This window comes from Amphiprion ocellaris, chromosome 6, assembly GCF_022539595.1.
Source record: "Amphiprion ocellaris isolate individual 3 ecotype Okinawa chromosome 6, ASM2253959v1, whole genome shotgun sequence".
Lineage (NCBI taxonomy): Eukaryota > Metazoa > Chordata > Actinopteri > Pomacentridae > Amphiprion > Amphiprion ocellaris.
Window position 1 is genome coordinate 3552508 of NC_072771.1, and position 14483 is coordinate 3566990.

Below are 14483 nucleotides of genomic sequence, written 5' to 3' on the forward strand. Positions count from 1 at the left end.
CCATCTGTTTGAAACATCTCACTGGATCATGTGATTATTTACCTCCCTCTGTTCACTTTCCTGTCTTTACTTATTATGTTTCCCTCTCATTTTCAGCTCATCTCCTTCTTTATTCACCTTTCTGCTGTGTAAATATATTTAATTTAGCTGTCAGAGAGAAAAACTGAAGGATTTAAGAGTCTGTTTCTGCATGAAAAACCCGGTAAAGACAGTCTGTTTGTATGGAAACATGATCTAAATGTGCTTCCACAGTGATGACATCGAGCAAATCATTTGAGCGATTTCTATATTTACGCGTTGCACATGACAAAACGTTAACAAGTGATTTAACTTCTCGTTTACAGACTCAATCATTACTTCTGCATCGGCCGGTGACAGATTCCTAAAATAGAAGGAAAAAAAAAGAACACATGCTCCCTTCACTCTCCGTCTCTTCGTTCCTGGACCGTAAATCTTGCTTTAAGGCCATTAATCACAGCTGTCTTCAGGCCCACAGGTCGGCAGCGTCTCCTCCCAGGTGATGCATTCAGGCCTCGCAGGAAAACTCCGTACATCTGAGCTTCCTTCCTGCACATTCTTCCACTTTCTTGCACGATGTTTGACAAATTTTACATAGTTTTAGACAGATTGAGTCATTTTGGACAGATTCAGAGTCATTTGGCCATTTTTTTAACGTTTATGGACACATTTTTTTGTCATTTTAGACAAATTTTGCATCATTTTGGACCGATTCAGAGTCATTTGGACAATTTTTCACCATTGTGGATACATTTTGGCCATTTGGACAACTTTTGCATCTGTTTGAACAGATTCAGATTTATTTGGAAAATTTTTTACCTTTTTGGACACATTTTTGATCATTTTGGACAAATTTTCCATCATGTTGGACAGATTCAAAGTGATTTTGGACACATTTTTGGTCATTTTGGATAAATATGGCATCATTTTAGAGAAATTCTAAGTGATTTTGAACACATTTTTGATAATTTTGGACAAATTTTGTATCATTTTGGACAGCTTCAGAGTCATTTAGACTATTTTTAACCTTTTTGGACACATTTTTGGTCATTCTGGACAAATTCTGCATCATTTTAGACTGATTTTTAAGTATTTTTGGATACATCTTGGATGATTTTGGACACATTTTGCATCCTTTTAGACCAATTATGAGTAATTTTGGATACATTTTTGATCATTTTGGATAAATTTTGCATCATTTTAGACCAATTATAAGTGATTTTGGACAAATTCTGCATCCTTTTGGACAGATTCAGGCTTACTTGGACAATTTTTAATCTTTGTGGACGCAATTTTGGTCATTTTGGACAAATTTTGCATCATTTTGGACAAATTCATTTGGATAATTTTAACCTTTTTGAACACATTTTTAGTCATTTTGGACAAATTGTGCATCCTTTGCATTCAGGCCTCATGGGAAAACTACTACATGTCAGCTTTCTTCTTGCACCTTCTTCCATTTTCCTGCGTGATGTTTGTCCCAAATTGTGGACGTGGGAGCTGGAAATCTTCACTTGACGGTTGCTTAGCGGCAGTAAGCTCATTTACAGATAATGTTTGGACAGAAATAGAAGAATCCTTGGCCTTTCTGCGACTCCTCAGACAAGAACTCTGCAGGTGAACAGAGAAAATGCAGCTCTGCAACTGTGATAATTAGATTTCAGTCGTATGCATCCAGCAATTTGGGAATAATGGATGAAAATGTGGCTCTTAAGCTCTTTTCAGACATGAAATATGTGACGTTATTCAACCCAAAATCCAGTGGTGTCTTTGAAAAGCATGTTACCTTTAGAAAATTGTTCAAATTGCACCATTTATCAGAGCTAGAAACCGTAAAAATGGAAAGAAAAGTCAGGTTTTCATCTTTCCAACAGTCCTAATCATGAATAATGTGCAGTTCTATCCGGAGAATGGAACAAACCGAAGCTTAAAATTGTAATATTTTGATTCAAAATTACTTGATTCAGATTCAGAGTCACTTTATTGTCATTGTAACAAGTGCAACGAAAGATACATGACAACAAAGAGTTTGGTTTGAAAAACATGTTATCTTTAGAAAAATTACCAGAATTACACCATATCAGAGCTGGAGATTATAAAAAATAGAAAGAATCAATGTTTAAAATCTTAATATTTCATGAAAATATCTTTATTCTACGTGGCTCATTTAGAAAATTTGCCAAAAAATAGCAATTTTAATCAACCAGATTCTGTCAAACACAAAAAATTCTGCTCTCCTTGGTGCAACCAAACAGCCAATATTGAATCGTTGCAATACAACAATCATACGACAAAAATTCGACACAAATTCTGCAACTTTTTGGCAGAACTACAACTCAAACATAAAATATGGGGCGCATTACAACCCTGTGAATCCCTAATCAAAGAGTTTGGTGTGAAAATTGCCAGAATTACAGCAATTATCAGAGCTTGAAACGGTAAAAACAGAAATGAAAGTCAGATTTTCAACTTTACACCAGTCCTAATCATGCATGATGTGCGGTTGCATTGGCAAAGTTAACTAAATTTAAGCTTAAAATCTACACACTTCATAAACATCCCTTTATTCTGCATGCGTCATTTTAAAAAATGTGCCAAAAATTGACAGTTTCAATCAACATAGTTTTGGGTTTCAACCCTGTGAATCCCGACACATTGAGTTTGGTTTGAAAAATGTGTTATCTTTGGAAAATTGCCACAATTACATCATTTGTCAGAGCTAGAAACTGTAAAAACAGAAGGAAAACTTGGGTTTTCAACATTCCCAATTACCATCAGAGATCCTGAGATGTTTAACCCTCCTGTTATCATCATTTATGGGCATCAAAAAATATTGTCTCCTTGTATGAAAAAAATCCAAAAATTCAGCAAAAAAATTCCCCAAATTTCTGAAAATTTGCAAAATCTTCAGGAAGAAAATTCCAGTAATTCCTTAAAAAGTTTCCCTTGAAAGTTTCATTTAAAAAAATTAAAAAAATTTTTAAAAAATTGGCAAGAAAATTCTTCTAAAAATGAGAAAAAAATCTTCCAAAAAATTCCTACAAATATCTAAAGTGATTCCATATATATCAGTAAAACTTGAAAAATGTTTCTGAAGAACATTCACAGAAAAATCAACCAAAATCCAGCGAAATTTGCTGGATTTTGGTTGATTTTTATGTGAATGTTCTTTAGAAACATTTTAAAAAAATTTTTCCACCAAAAAATGTTCAAAGATTTCCCAAAAATGTAGAAAATGTGGACATCAGAAGTTTCACTGTGAAAATAGATTTTTTTCCACATTTTCAAACTTAAAAATGCATCAGTTTTTACCCGCAGGACGACACGAGGGTTAATAAACAGCAGAACCGATGCTAATTTCAGTCCAGTTAAGTCGCTTTAATCTCCTCATCGGTTTTAATCAACAAAGTCAGGAGGACTTGAGTGCAGTTCATCCTATTTGGGGCTTTATTGTCTGGAAAAAAAGAGAGTTTGGGTCCAACAATGAGCACTGAAGGCCTGTTTAGTGGCAATCAGGGTGTGAAATTAGCAAATCAGCAGCCAGAAGTTGGCGAATGTTGGGGAGTCAGCAGGAAGGCGGTTTTAACGGACTGTGCTGAGAGTCAAATTGGCTTTTTTTTTTTTTTTTTTTAAGCGAAAACCGTGTGAAATATTAATTCGAACACGTGTAAATGGTCATAATCAGGTAGAAGCTCCTGGATGATCCTCGGCTGCTGTTAATCAGAGCTGTAGCTTTTTAGTTTAGTACCTCAGAGACTCTGTGAGGAAACGAAAGCACAGGCAGCCGTCCGTAAACAGCAGCTCCAATCACAGTCTGTGATTGATGAACTCGTGTTTCGTCCTCAAGAGGAGAAAAAAAAATTTAAATTCGGCAGAAAAGATCCCGAGCGCTGGTAATGATATAAGAGAATAAATTTGTGTACTCTGGTGTTTTTTTTGTTCTTCTGTGATCCTTGGCGCCATTCAAAGTGAAGGTTGGCTCTCATTGTGTCCTTCAAGGTTTTAAATAAAATGAAATGAAATGATTTGTTTGCATGAGGAGAGTTAAAGACAGACTGAGTTCAGAATACATGCAAGAGATGGTTTTCAAATTTAATCTTTGTTATATCAGAAAAAAGCCTCAGAGAGGTGAAGTAAAACATAAATCAACAGATTAAACACACACAAAAGCATTTCAGTTAGATTAAGAGGGTATGAAACTATCCTAAAATTGCAAAAATATATGTCAGAACATTTAGTTTCTGCCTTCAAGTCTTGTTAAGTTGTTGTGAACTCATTTAGTGAAAGATTCAGGCAATTTTGCGACTGATTCCAAACAAAAAAGCGGCATGTTTTAATGCACTTTCTCCCAATTCAGTCCCAATTTTGTGAATAAACAGCAACAATTAAAGCTGGGAACAACAAATATAGCTTTATGTATTTATTTGGTTCATACAGATCCATAGAGTTGAAGGTGACAGACCAAGAATAGATTATAAACAAGAACATTTCAGTGATTTAATCGACCATCCAAGCTGAGCGCACAACTTCATTTAATCCTCTAAACTTTGAAGCTCTCTCAAGGTTTCAAAAGGTGTTTTATCTATAAAGCAAATCAACAAAATGACACCATTTATCAGAGCAAGAAAATATAGAAACAAGAAAAAAAATCTGCTTTTTAAAACTTTCTGACGATACTTCAAATAATTTGCAGATCTGTCCAGAAAAATATCCAAATCTAAGCTATAAATTCGCCAAAAATAAACAAAATTTTCAGGTTCAACTGCACGCAGTGTTTCCACAGAGAGACTGAGAGGAAAATCAAAGCTAATGGATGAATGAAATAAATGCAGCATGGCTCAGAAACAGTGAACAGAGGAGCAAGTTGTTGGAGATACATTCAGCATGGAGAAACATCTTTCTACTGATGATGAGCAGAGTAGAAAGAAAAAGTCTGGAGAGGCTGGAAACCACGGAAATAGTTAAATATCTACCACAAAGAGACACAAAATTACAGAAGCAAGAAAAAAAAAATGACAAAAAACAACCACAAAACGATACACACAATACACAATTTGTCAAAAATGAGACAGAAAACAACAAAATGAAACACAAAGTGACCATAAAGAGGGGAAAATTGCTCGTAATACATAAAATGGCCAAAACAAAACCACAAAAAATAGGAAAATTTGGAAAAAAAAACTGACAAAACAACACAAATGAAACACAAAAAAAACAAAAACAACATACAAAAGTCAAAATAGAGACGACAAGAGAGGCTAAGAGGAAAACCAAAGCTACAGGATGAAATAAATAAATGCAGCATGGCTCAGAAACAGTGAACAGCGGAGCAGGTTGTTGGCGATACATTCAGCATGGAGAAACATCTTTCTACTGATGATGGATGGAGTGGTTTTTAGAGGATTTTTTTTTTTTTGTTCTGTTTTTATCGAGGTGCAGGACTTTATATTTCAGTGAAAAATGAGCCACACTGCCTGCAAGTTCAGAGGGTTAACTCCAGCTGAACAGGCAGATCCAGTAAACACTCGATATTAGCCAATAAGCCGACTGTCAGCCTCACTTTTTATGAATGTGAAGGGGGTTTGGAGCAATGAAAAGTGAGAACGAGAGGCAGACGGCGAGAAATGAAGCTGTAACGGAGAAAGAAGACAGAATGAGAGGTGCTTGAGTGAGAAAAGAGAGAGACGGGGATACTTAGGACAGAACGTTCTGGCTTACTGACAGTCTCATTGGCCGTTAAGATTAAAGTCTCATCTCCATTTTTCTCATGTTCTGCTGCTGCTGCTTTTTTCCTCTAATCTCCAGCGCTGCCAGTCTGTCCAGCCTCTTGTGTTTTCCTTCTACTGTCGTCGCATTAATCTGCTTTATTTGCTCAACACATTGCTGTAATGAATGGAGCAATCACGCTGCAATCAAGTGAAAGCCGCCGTTGGTGTTGTTTGATGAGAGGCTGGATGTTCTGTACGTTCAGATGATCACAGGGTTTTTGTTTTTGATTTTAATTTTTCAGAAGATAACAGAGTTTAACAAGTGGGTCACCGTGCGAGAGACTGAGCTTGTTTCATGTGTTGATTTAATTTAAGGATGAGATTCAGCAAGTTTTTTTTAATTTATTTATAGCCACTCAGGGCAACTGTAGAGAAAAACAGCCTGTTTAGCCCTTCAGACCTCTTATAAGATGAATATTGTATCACCAAGCCCGAAAGGAGTTAAGTTTTTAGGTCGCAAGTGTTCGGACTCGGTTATGAAAAGTCAGTAAAAAAGTTCAAAAGAATCTGCAACTACAACATGTTTGCTTGGAAAATAATTAATAATATAATTAATTTCTTGTGGCTTGTTCATTTGTAGTTCACTCCTCCTGCTGATGTTCTCTATTAGAGGGGAACCAAAAAAAAGGAGCCATATCTTTTCATTTAAATTCATCCCCTTAAACATAGCCTCCTTGTGCAGCGATCCTCTGCTCCCAGTGCTCCTGCAACGTTTGCCATTGTATAAAAAACAAAAACTGATTGAAATTTGGCTTCTGCTCTGACAATCATGAATAATTATTGGAGATTATTGAAAATGGAAAACTATGGTTTTTGCAGATTATGATTTTTTCTTTCACAGCAAATGAATAGATTTTTTTTGTATTTAAATCAGCATATTATAATCAGTATATTGTTATTTTACAGCTTTTTATTGCTATTTTTTTTTAAAAAGTACCTATATTAAGGACATTTTCAAATGAAAGGGGTGTAAGTGCATATATATGGATGGATCCATATTTCTACTAAAAATACAGTCTTTGGTTGACATTTTACCGACTTTTGAGACTCTAACATCAGAAGAATCTGATGTGTGGAAAGTTTGGTAAGACAAGGGTTCAATTTTTAGGTATTTTGCCATGAAATCTGTTCAAAAAGACTCAACATTTTCAGAATATACAAAAGATTTGTTCAAAATAAGATAAGGATTGTCCAGAAAGTCTCAAAATTGGTCTAAAATGACTTGAAACTCATTCAAAATGACTCAAAATTGTCAACAATATACATTTGTGACCCTCAAAAATGGACAAAATGCAACATTTTCAATTGAGGTTGGTTTGTGGAGCCAGAAAGTTGAATGGATCCATATTTCCTTTTGAAATACAGTCTTTGGTCGACATTTCACCAACTTTTGAGGCTCTAATATCAGTAGGATTTGATGTGTGGAAATTTTGGCAAGACAAGTGTCCAGTTTTTTTCTATTTTTGGCATGAAATTTGTCCAAAATGACTTAAAATTACCCCAAATTTCTAAAGATTTGTTGAAAATAAGATGAGGATTGTCCAAAATGAGCCAAATGTGTTTTTAAAATAATCTAGTGTGTCTTTCATAAACATTGGCAGACGTTTACATCTTAAGACTTGCAGCGTAAACTGTGGTTTCACATTTCTGTTTCTTCCTGTTTACACCTCAAATATTGCTGCACTTGTGGGAGATTTGCTCAGCTGTACTTGTTGTTTAGAGCTGTAAGATGCTTTCACTTGTTTCCTAGTTAAAGAGTAAATTTGCACAGCGGCTTACCCTGAGGAAACACGCTTCTGCTCATGAACTGTTGGTGAAGCGTTCAGTGGAGCTGTTGGCTGATAGCAGAGAACTGTGGATGTTCCCAGAAACTCCCAGCTGGATTCGTTTTGGAGGCTAAAACTAGCTCCTGCTAACACAGAAGCAAACACACTGGATGGGAATTTGTTGAAAAAAAGTGATTTTTTTTGTGTCCCTAACTGGGTTTCAGCGCTCTGCCAAATCAAATTTCCAAAATATGTGTGTCAGCATGGGAGGGAATAACTTCAAGTCCTCCGAGTAAAACGGCATCGGCCCACTTGTATGGGAGAAAATTAGCATGAAATTGAAAGTCAGGATGTATGTGGGGCTGTGGAGTGTTTTCACATCCAGCATCGACACATTTTAGAGCGTAAATAAAATCTGTTAACTGTGTGTTTGCAGCCCAGTGCCATGCAGACTGCCTGTCCTGTTCGGGGTCTCCAGACCACTGTGAAAGCTGCTCAGACCCCAAGTCTTTCCTCCATCTGGGTCGCTGTTTGTCCGTCTGTCCGGTTGGATTCTACACCGAAGGACGAGTGTGTGCAGGTAGGCCTGAAATCTAAACACACACCAGCTAATTATCCCCCTTATGTGGCTCAAAATTTGTTCAAAATTACATAAAAACCTGTCCGAAATGGCTAAGAATTGTCAAAAATGGTTAAATATTTGCCCAGAATAAGGTAACTATTGTCCAAAGTGACTTAAAATCTATTTAAAATGACAATAGTGAATAATTATTGGCCTCTGAAAATGGAAACCCATGATAGTATTGTGGCCCCAGAAAGTTCCTTTGAGTGTATATCTATGGATGGATCCATATTTCTACTAAAAATACAGACTTTGGTCGACATTTCACCAACTTTGAGGGTCTAACATCAATAGAATCTAATGTTTGGCAAGTTTGGCAAGAAAAATTTCCATTTTTTTTTTTTTTTTGCTATTTTGACATGAAATCTGTTCAAGATGACTCAAAATCATCAGAATATATTAAAGATTTGTTTAAAATGAGATAAGGATTTTCCAAAAAGACTCAAAATTGGTCTAAAATGACTTGAAACTCTGTCAAAATGACTCAAAAATGTCAAAAATGTATGTTTGTGACCCTCAAAAATGGACAAAAATGCTACCTTTTCAATTGAGGTTGAATCTGTATCTCCAGAAAGTTCCTGTAAGTGTATATATGTGGATGGATCCATATTTCTACTAAAAATACAGCATTTGGTTGATATTTCACCAACTTTTGAGGCTGTAACATCAGTAGAATTTGATGTGTGGCAAGTTTGGTAAGACAAGGTTTCAGTTTAAGATAATTTGACATGAAATCCGTCCTAAATGACTCATAATTGTCCAAAAAGTCTCAAAATGATCAGAACATACCTAGGATTTCTCTGCAGGGCTTCTCACGATCGCTGGTTAAAGTTTGTCTTTTGTTGCATCGTTTTCAATTACTACAGCCTGTTATCGTTTCGCTGAAGAGATAATGGAGACGCGTAGCTGCTGCCCTTTGAAGGAGCAGAATTAACCTTTTGAAGCGTCTGCAGACCGTCGTCCTCTCAGAATCATAACTGGGTCATTTCAACACAGAGGTTTATAATCAGCAGCATTATTCTTTCCCTGCAGTGATAGTGATATGAGTTTAGAGAAGGAGTGTTATCCAGGTTGTTTTCTGAAGCTACAGTTCACAGATACCCCTGAAATGGTTTATATATGGACTTTTCATGTCAATTTAGACAATGATAAGAAAATATGCTGCTGTTCCATGTCGGATTTTGTTCAAAGTTTATTAATTTATTATTTTCAACCCAAAACTAGGTTCTATAAACTATCCTCAAAGAAAAAAAGCCTTTTTAAAGGTTCGATATCTCCAGAAATTTAACACCAACAGCCATGAAATTTGGTGAAGACAGAGACGGAATAATTTCCAACAGATCCGAATGATTGAGTGGATTCAACAGAGACCAAATTTCTCATTACTGGGCCTTGAAAATGGAAAAAGAAGTGCAACATTTTCAGTCAAGCCTGGCATTGTGTCATCAGAAAGTTCCTGTATGTGTATATATATGGATGGATCCATATTTCCTCCCAAAAATCAAGTCTTTGGTCGACATTATACCAACTTTTGACCCTCTAGCATCAGTAGAACTTGATGTGTGGTAAGTTTGGCAAGACAAGTTTCCATTTTTTTGATATTTTGACATGAAACCTGTCCAAGATGACTCATAATTGTCCAAAATGCTGAAAGCCTGTCCAAAAAGACGGACAATTATCAGAATATACTAAGGATTTGTTCAAAATCAGATAATGACTGTCTAGAAAGACTAAATTTTTTTCTAAAATGACTTGAAACTCATTCAAAATGACTCAAAATTATAAAAAAATCAATGTGTATGACCCTCAAAAATGAATCAAAATGTAGCGTTTTTAATCAAGGTTGTTTTTGTGTCCTCAGAAAGTTCCTCCATCCATATTTCTACTAAAATACAGTCTTTGGTCGAGATTTCACCAACTTTTGAGGCTTTTAAATTGTTAAAAACGGACAAAAGTGCAACATTTTTTAACCAAGGCTGGTATTGTGTCATCAGAAAGTTCCTGTAAACGTATATAGTGGTCGACTGATATGGGATTTTCAAAGGCCGATGCCGATACCGATTTTTAAAAAAATTTTCAGCCGATGGCCGATATCTAAAGCCAATTGTAGAAGCTGATTTTAAGGCCGATATCCTTTTTTTTTTTTTTAAAGCACATCGATTACAAAAGGCAATTTAAACACTAAAAGTATATACATGTATAAATTACAAATTAAATACACTAGTAGAACTCTAACATTTATTGAACACAAAAAGTGAAAAAGTACAATAACATAAAAAAATACTTAAAGTTTACAAAAAAATACAATTAAAAGTAACCTGAAAGTGGTTAGGGTTAGGCTTGTTGTTGCCTGGTTCACTCACTCTGCTCATGCTCCGCTCTCTGAGTGCCGGGGGTCCTTCTAAGGGAAAAGCAGTCGCGGCAGCTGCCCGTACGGGTGCCTGATCACAAATGGGCTTTTTATTTGTAAATATCGGCCGATGGCCGATATTGAAAAAAGTCCACATATCGGCCCAAAATATCGGCCGGCCAATATATTGGTCTACCTGTACTTTTTATAGTTTCTGATTTTGATATTTTGGTGATTTTATTTTCTTATGCTCATGGAGACATCGTCTAAGAGCAGATTACATTGTTCCAGACAGAACCGTCAGTGTTAAAGATCCTTAAGAAGGTGCTTTTAATCAGAATGTTTGGATGAAATAATGCGATTCTCATTTCTCTGTGTAATGTGTTGGGGTTCAGCTCTTGCAGGTGTATTGCTGTTTTCTTTTTTTAGAGAGAATTTAATCTGCAAAACTTTCTGTTTTAGAGCATTCTTTCTGATAAATGTGCAGGATCACACACACAAACTTCTACCGTCGCTGATACCGATCAGATGCAGAATCTTCTTGGGCTTCTTGTTGTATTATTTATAGCGGTGAAGACGCAGCATCTGTGTTCTCTGGCCTCCCACTGTGATCTGCCTCAACTCCATCTGCAGGCCTCAGAAGTTCATCATGAAGCCTGAAATAAACCCAGATAAAAGAACAGCAAACAAAAAATACCACAGGACTTAATTTAGGAAAATTCAAATGACGGAAATTCCATGGAGGAAGCATTGACGTCATTTGCTTACATACAATCTGTGATATAAATCTTTATTTGTGGATAATTTGCTGTTGAATTACTCGACATAATGTTTAGTCTTTTCCCTTTGAATGTTTGTGCAACATCTGGGTTGAAATCTGGCTCATGTTTACTTGTGTTTGCTCTGGGATCTTCAGTTTTCTCATCAGTAAAAGCTTTATGGAGGCAAAGAGAAAGATACTGTGGAACAAAGTTCAAATTAAATCTGGACTAGAGTTCACCAGAAGACATGTGGAGACTCTGAAGTCACCTGGAAGAAGGTTCTTTGGTCTGAGAAGACCAGAATGGAGCTTTTGGGCTATTAAATCAGATGCTATATTTGGCAGGTACCAAATACTGCATATCACCACAAACTCATCATCCTCACCTTGCAGCATGGTGGTGGCATCATGATGTAAAGCACGGTGGTGGCAGCATCATGACATGAAGCATGGTGGTGGCAGCATCATGACGTGAAGCATGGTGGTGGCAGCATCATGACGTGAAGCATGGTGGTGGCAGCATCATGATGTGAAGCACGGTGGTGGCAGCATCATGATGTGAAGCACGGTGGTGGCAGCATCATGATGTGAAGCACGGTGGTGGCAGCATCATGATGTGAAGCACGGTGGTGGCAGCATCATGACGTGAAGCACGGTGGTGGCAGCATCATGACGTGAAGCACGGTGGTGGCAGCATCATGACGTGAAGCACGGTGGTGGCAGCATCATGACGTGAAGCACGGTGGTGGCAGCATCATGACGTGAAGCACGGTGGTGGCAGCATCATGACGTGAAGCACGGTGGTGGCAGCATCATGACGTGAAGCACGGTGGTGGCAGCATCATGACGTGAAGCACGGTGGTGGCAGCATCATGACGTGAAGCACGGTGGTGGCAGCATCATGATGTGAAGCACGGTGGTGGCAGCATCATGGTGTGAAGCACGGTGGTGGCAGCATCATGGTGTGAAGCATGGTGGTGGCAGCATCATGGTGTGAAGCACGGTGGTGGCAGCATCATGATGTGAAGCACGGTGGTGGCAGCATCATGACGTGAAGCATGGTGGTGGCAGCATCATGACATGAAGCACGGTGGTGGCAGCATCATGATGTGAAGCATGGTGGTGGCAGCATCATGAAGTGAAGCATGGTGGTGGCAGCATCATGATGTGAAGCATGGTGGTGGCAGCATCATGACGTGAAGCACGGTGGTGGCAGCATCATGACGTGAAGCACGATGGTGGCAGCATCATGACATGAAGCACGGTGGTGGCAGCATCATGATCAATGAATGCAGCAAAGTAGAGGTTGTTTAAATCTAGTTTTGACACTGATACTGAATGTTTGGTCACTAAAGGATCTGAATCAGCGTTTAGTTGAAAAAAAATGGATGTTTGAACTGATTTAGATGAGCTTCTCTTTATTTTAGACTTCTATCTTTTCTTGTCAGGGAAGAAAAGCTGAGAAAAGTATTGTTTTCTGTTTGAATGTGAGTTTCTTTGACATGCAGGAAAAGCAGCTACAGGTTTACACATGTCTCCATGGTAACCTTTACTCCTGTATTAGTGGGTTAAACTGTGACATGTAGCCCAGAATGAAGCTGACATGTCGGGGTTAGTGAAGCCGTGAAGCCCCTGACCCTCCATCCTGTCCTCCACAGCCTGCCAGCCGTCCTGCTCCAGCTGTTCCAGCAGGTGGGACTGTGATTCCTGTGGTTCCCAGCTGCCCCTGCTGGGCCCCGATAGCGGACGCTGTTTGGCCTCCTGCCCCGGTGGTTCCTACCAACACGACCAGACACGCTGTCGACGTGAGTAACGACACGCCAACTCAACCTCCGGTCTCCTGGAGGCCGTTAGGAAGGTCAGGCTGCTGGTTTCACGTTCAAACACTCAGAGCAATCAAAAGTGAAAAGATGCAGCAAAAGGTTTCAGGAAGCAGCAATTTTAAAAATATAAGACGTAGAATAATGTGATTTTGATGAATTCGTACAATTTTAAGGTTTCATTTAGTAAATTTTCCCAGTTGATCAACATCATACATGCTTCGTTCAAGGACCGTTGGAAAGCTGAAAATCCAACAAATTTTCCTGTGTTCACAGTTTTGGGCTCCAAAAAAATGGCGTAATTTTTGTGTTTTTTTAAATTTATTTTTTGCTTTTTATTTTTGGTTATTAAATAAAATGACATGTAGAATAAAGTGATTTTGATGAACTATTACAATTTAAAGGTTAGATTTGGTCAATTTTCCCAACTGATCAGCATATCATCCATGCTTCATTCAAGGACCTTTGGAAAGCTAGAAATCCATCAAATTTTCCTGTTTTTATAGTTTGTGACTCTGATATTTTGGTGATTTTATTTTCTTTGTTAGAAGACAGCATGCCATTCAGAGGTCTTAGAGAGTAAATGGATCTTTACATACAGAATATAATAACATATAAGGAGCACAGAGCTTTTTTTTGTAATTTAAAAAAAAGATGTAGATTAAAGTGATTTTTTTGAAATTAAATATTACAATTTTAAGGTTAGATATAGTCAGTTTTCCAAATTAATCAGCATGTCATATATGCTTATTTCAAGGACTGTTGAAAAGCTAAAAATCCAGCAGATTTTTCTGTTTTTATAGCTTCTGACTGATATTTTGGTGATTTTATTTGCTTTTTTAAAGACAACACATCATTCAGGGAGCTTAGAGGGTAAATTACCTTTTATATACAGTATTTAATAATGTATAGGAGCACAGAACATTTTATTTTTGATTATTTTTAAAAATAAGACTTGTAGAATAAAGTGGTTTTGATGAAATACCTTGTCATTAAGGTTATATTTGGTAAATTTTACCAATTGATTGGCATGTCATCCATGTTTACTTTGAGGACCGTTGGAAAGCTAAAAATCCAACTAATTTTACTGGCTCTGATAAATGGCATCATTTTAATAATTTTTTCTTTATTTTTTGAAGCACAACTTATAGATCCAATATATATTGATTCTGATTATATATGATTATATATTCTATATATATTCTATATATTTTATATTCTAAAAGGAATAATTATTATCTGCATTTTATAAATTATGATTTTGTTCTGTCAGGTTTTTAGATTTTAATCTCACTTTTATTCCACATATTTATGGATCTTTTTCTTCTGACGCTTCACATCTTCTATTTGACTGATTTCAGACCAACTTGTTGCATTTA

The 14483-nt window shown here is 37.0% G+C and overlaps 1 protein-coding gene across 1 annotated transcript in view; it reads left to right on the forward strand.

Annotated features, from left to right (window-relative positions):
- fras1 (Fraser extracellular matrix complex subunit 1) overlaps nt 1–14483 on the forward strand; it is a 263784-nt gene that overhangs the window by 40421 nt on the left and 208880 nt on the right. The window contains exons 10-11 of the mRNA XM_055011340.1: nt 7989–8132; nt 12943–13089. Coding sequence (XP_054867315.1) covers nt 7989–8132; nt 12943–13089 — 291 coding nt within the window. The remainder of the gene's footprint in view (nt 1–7988; nt 8133–12942; nt 13090–14483) is intronic.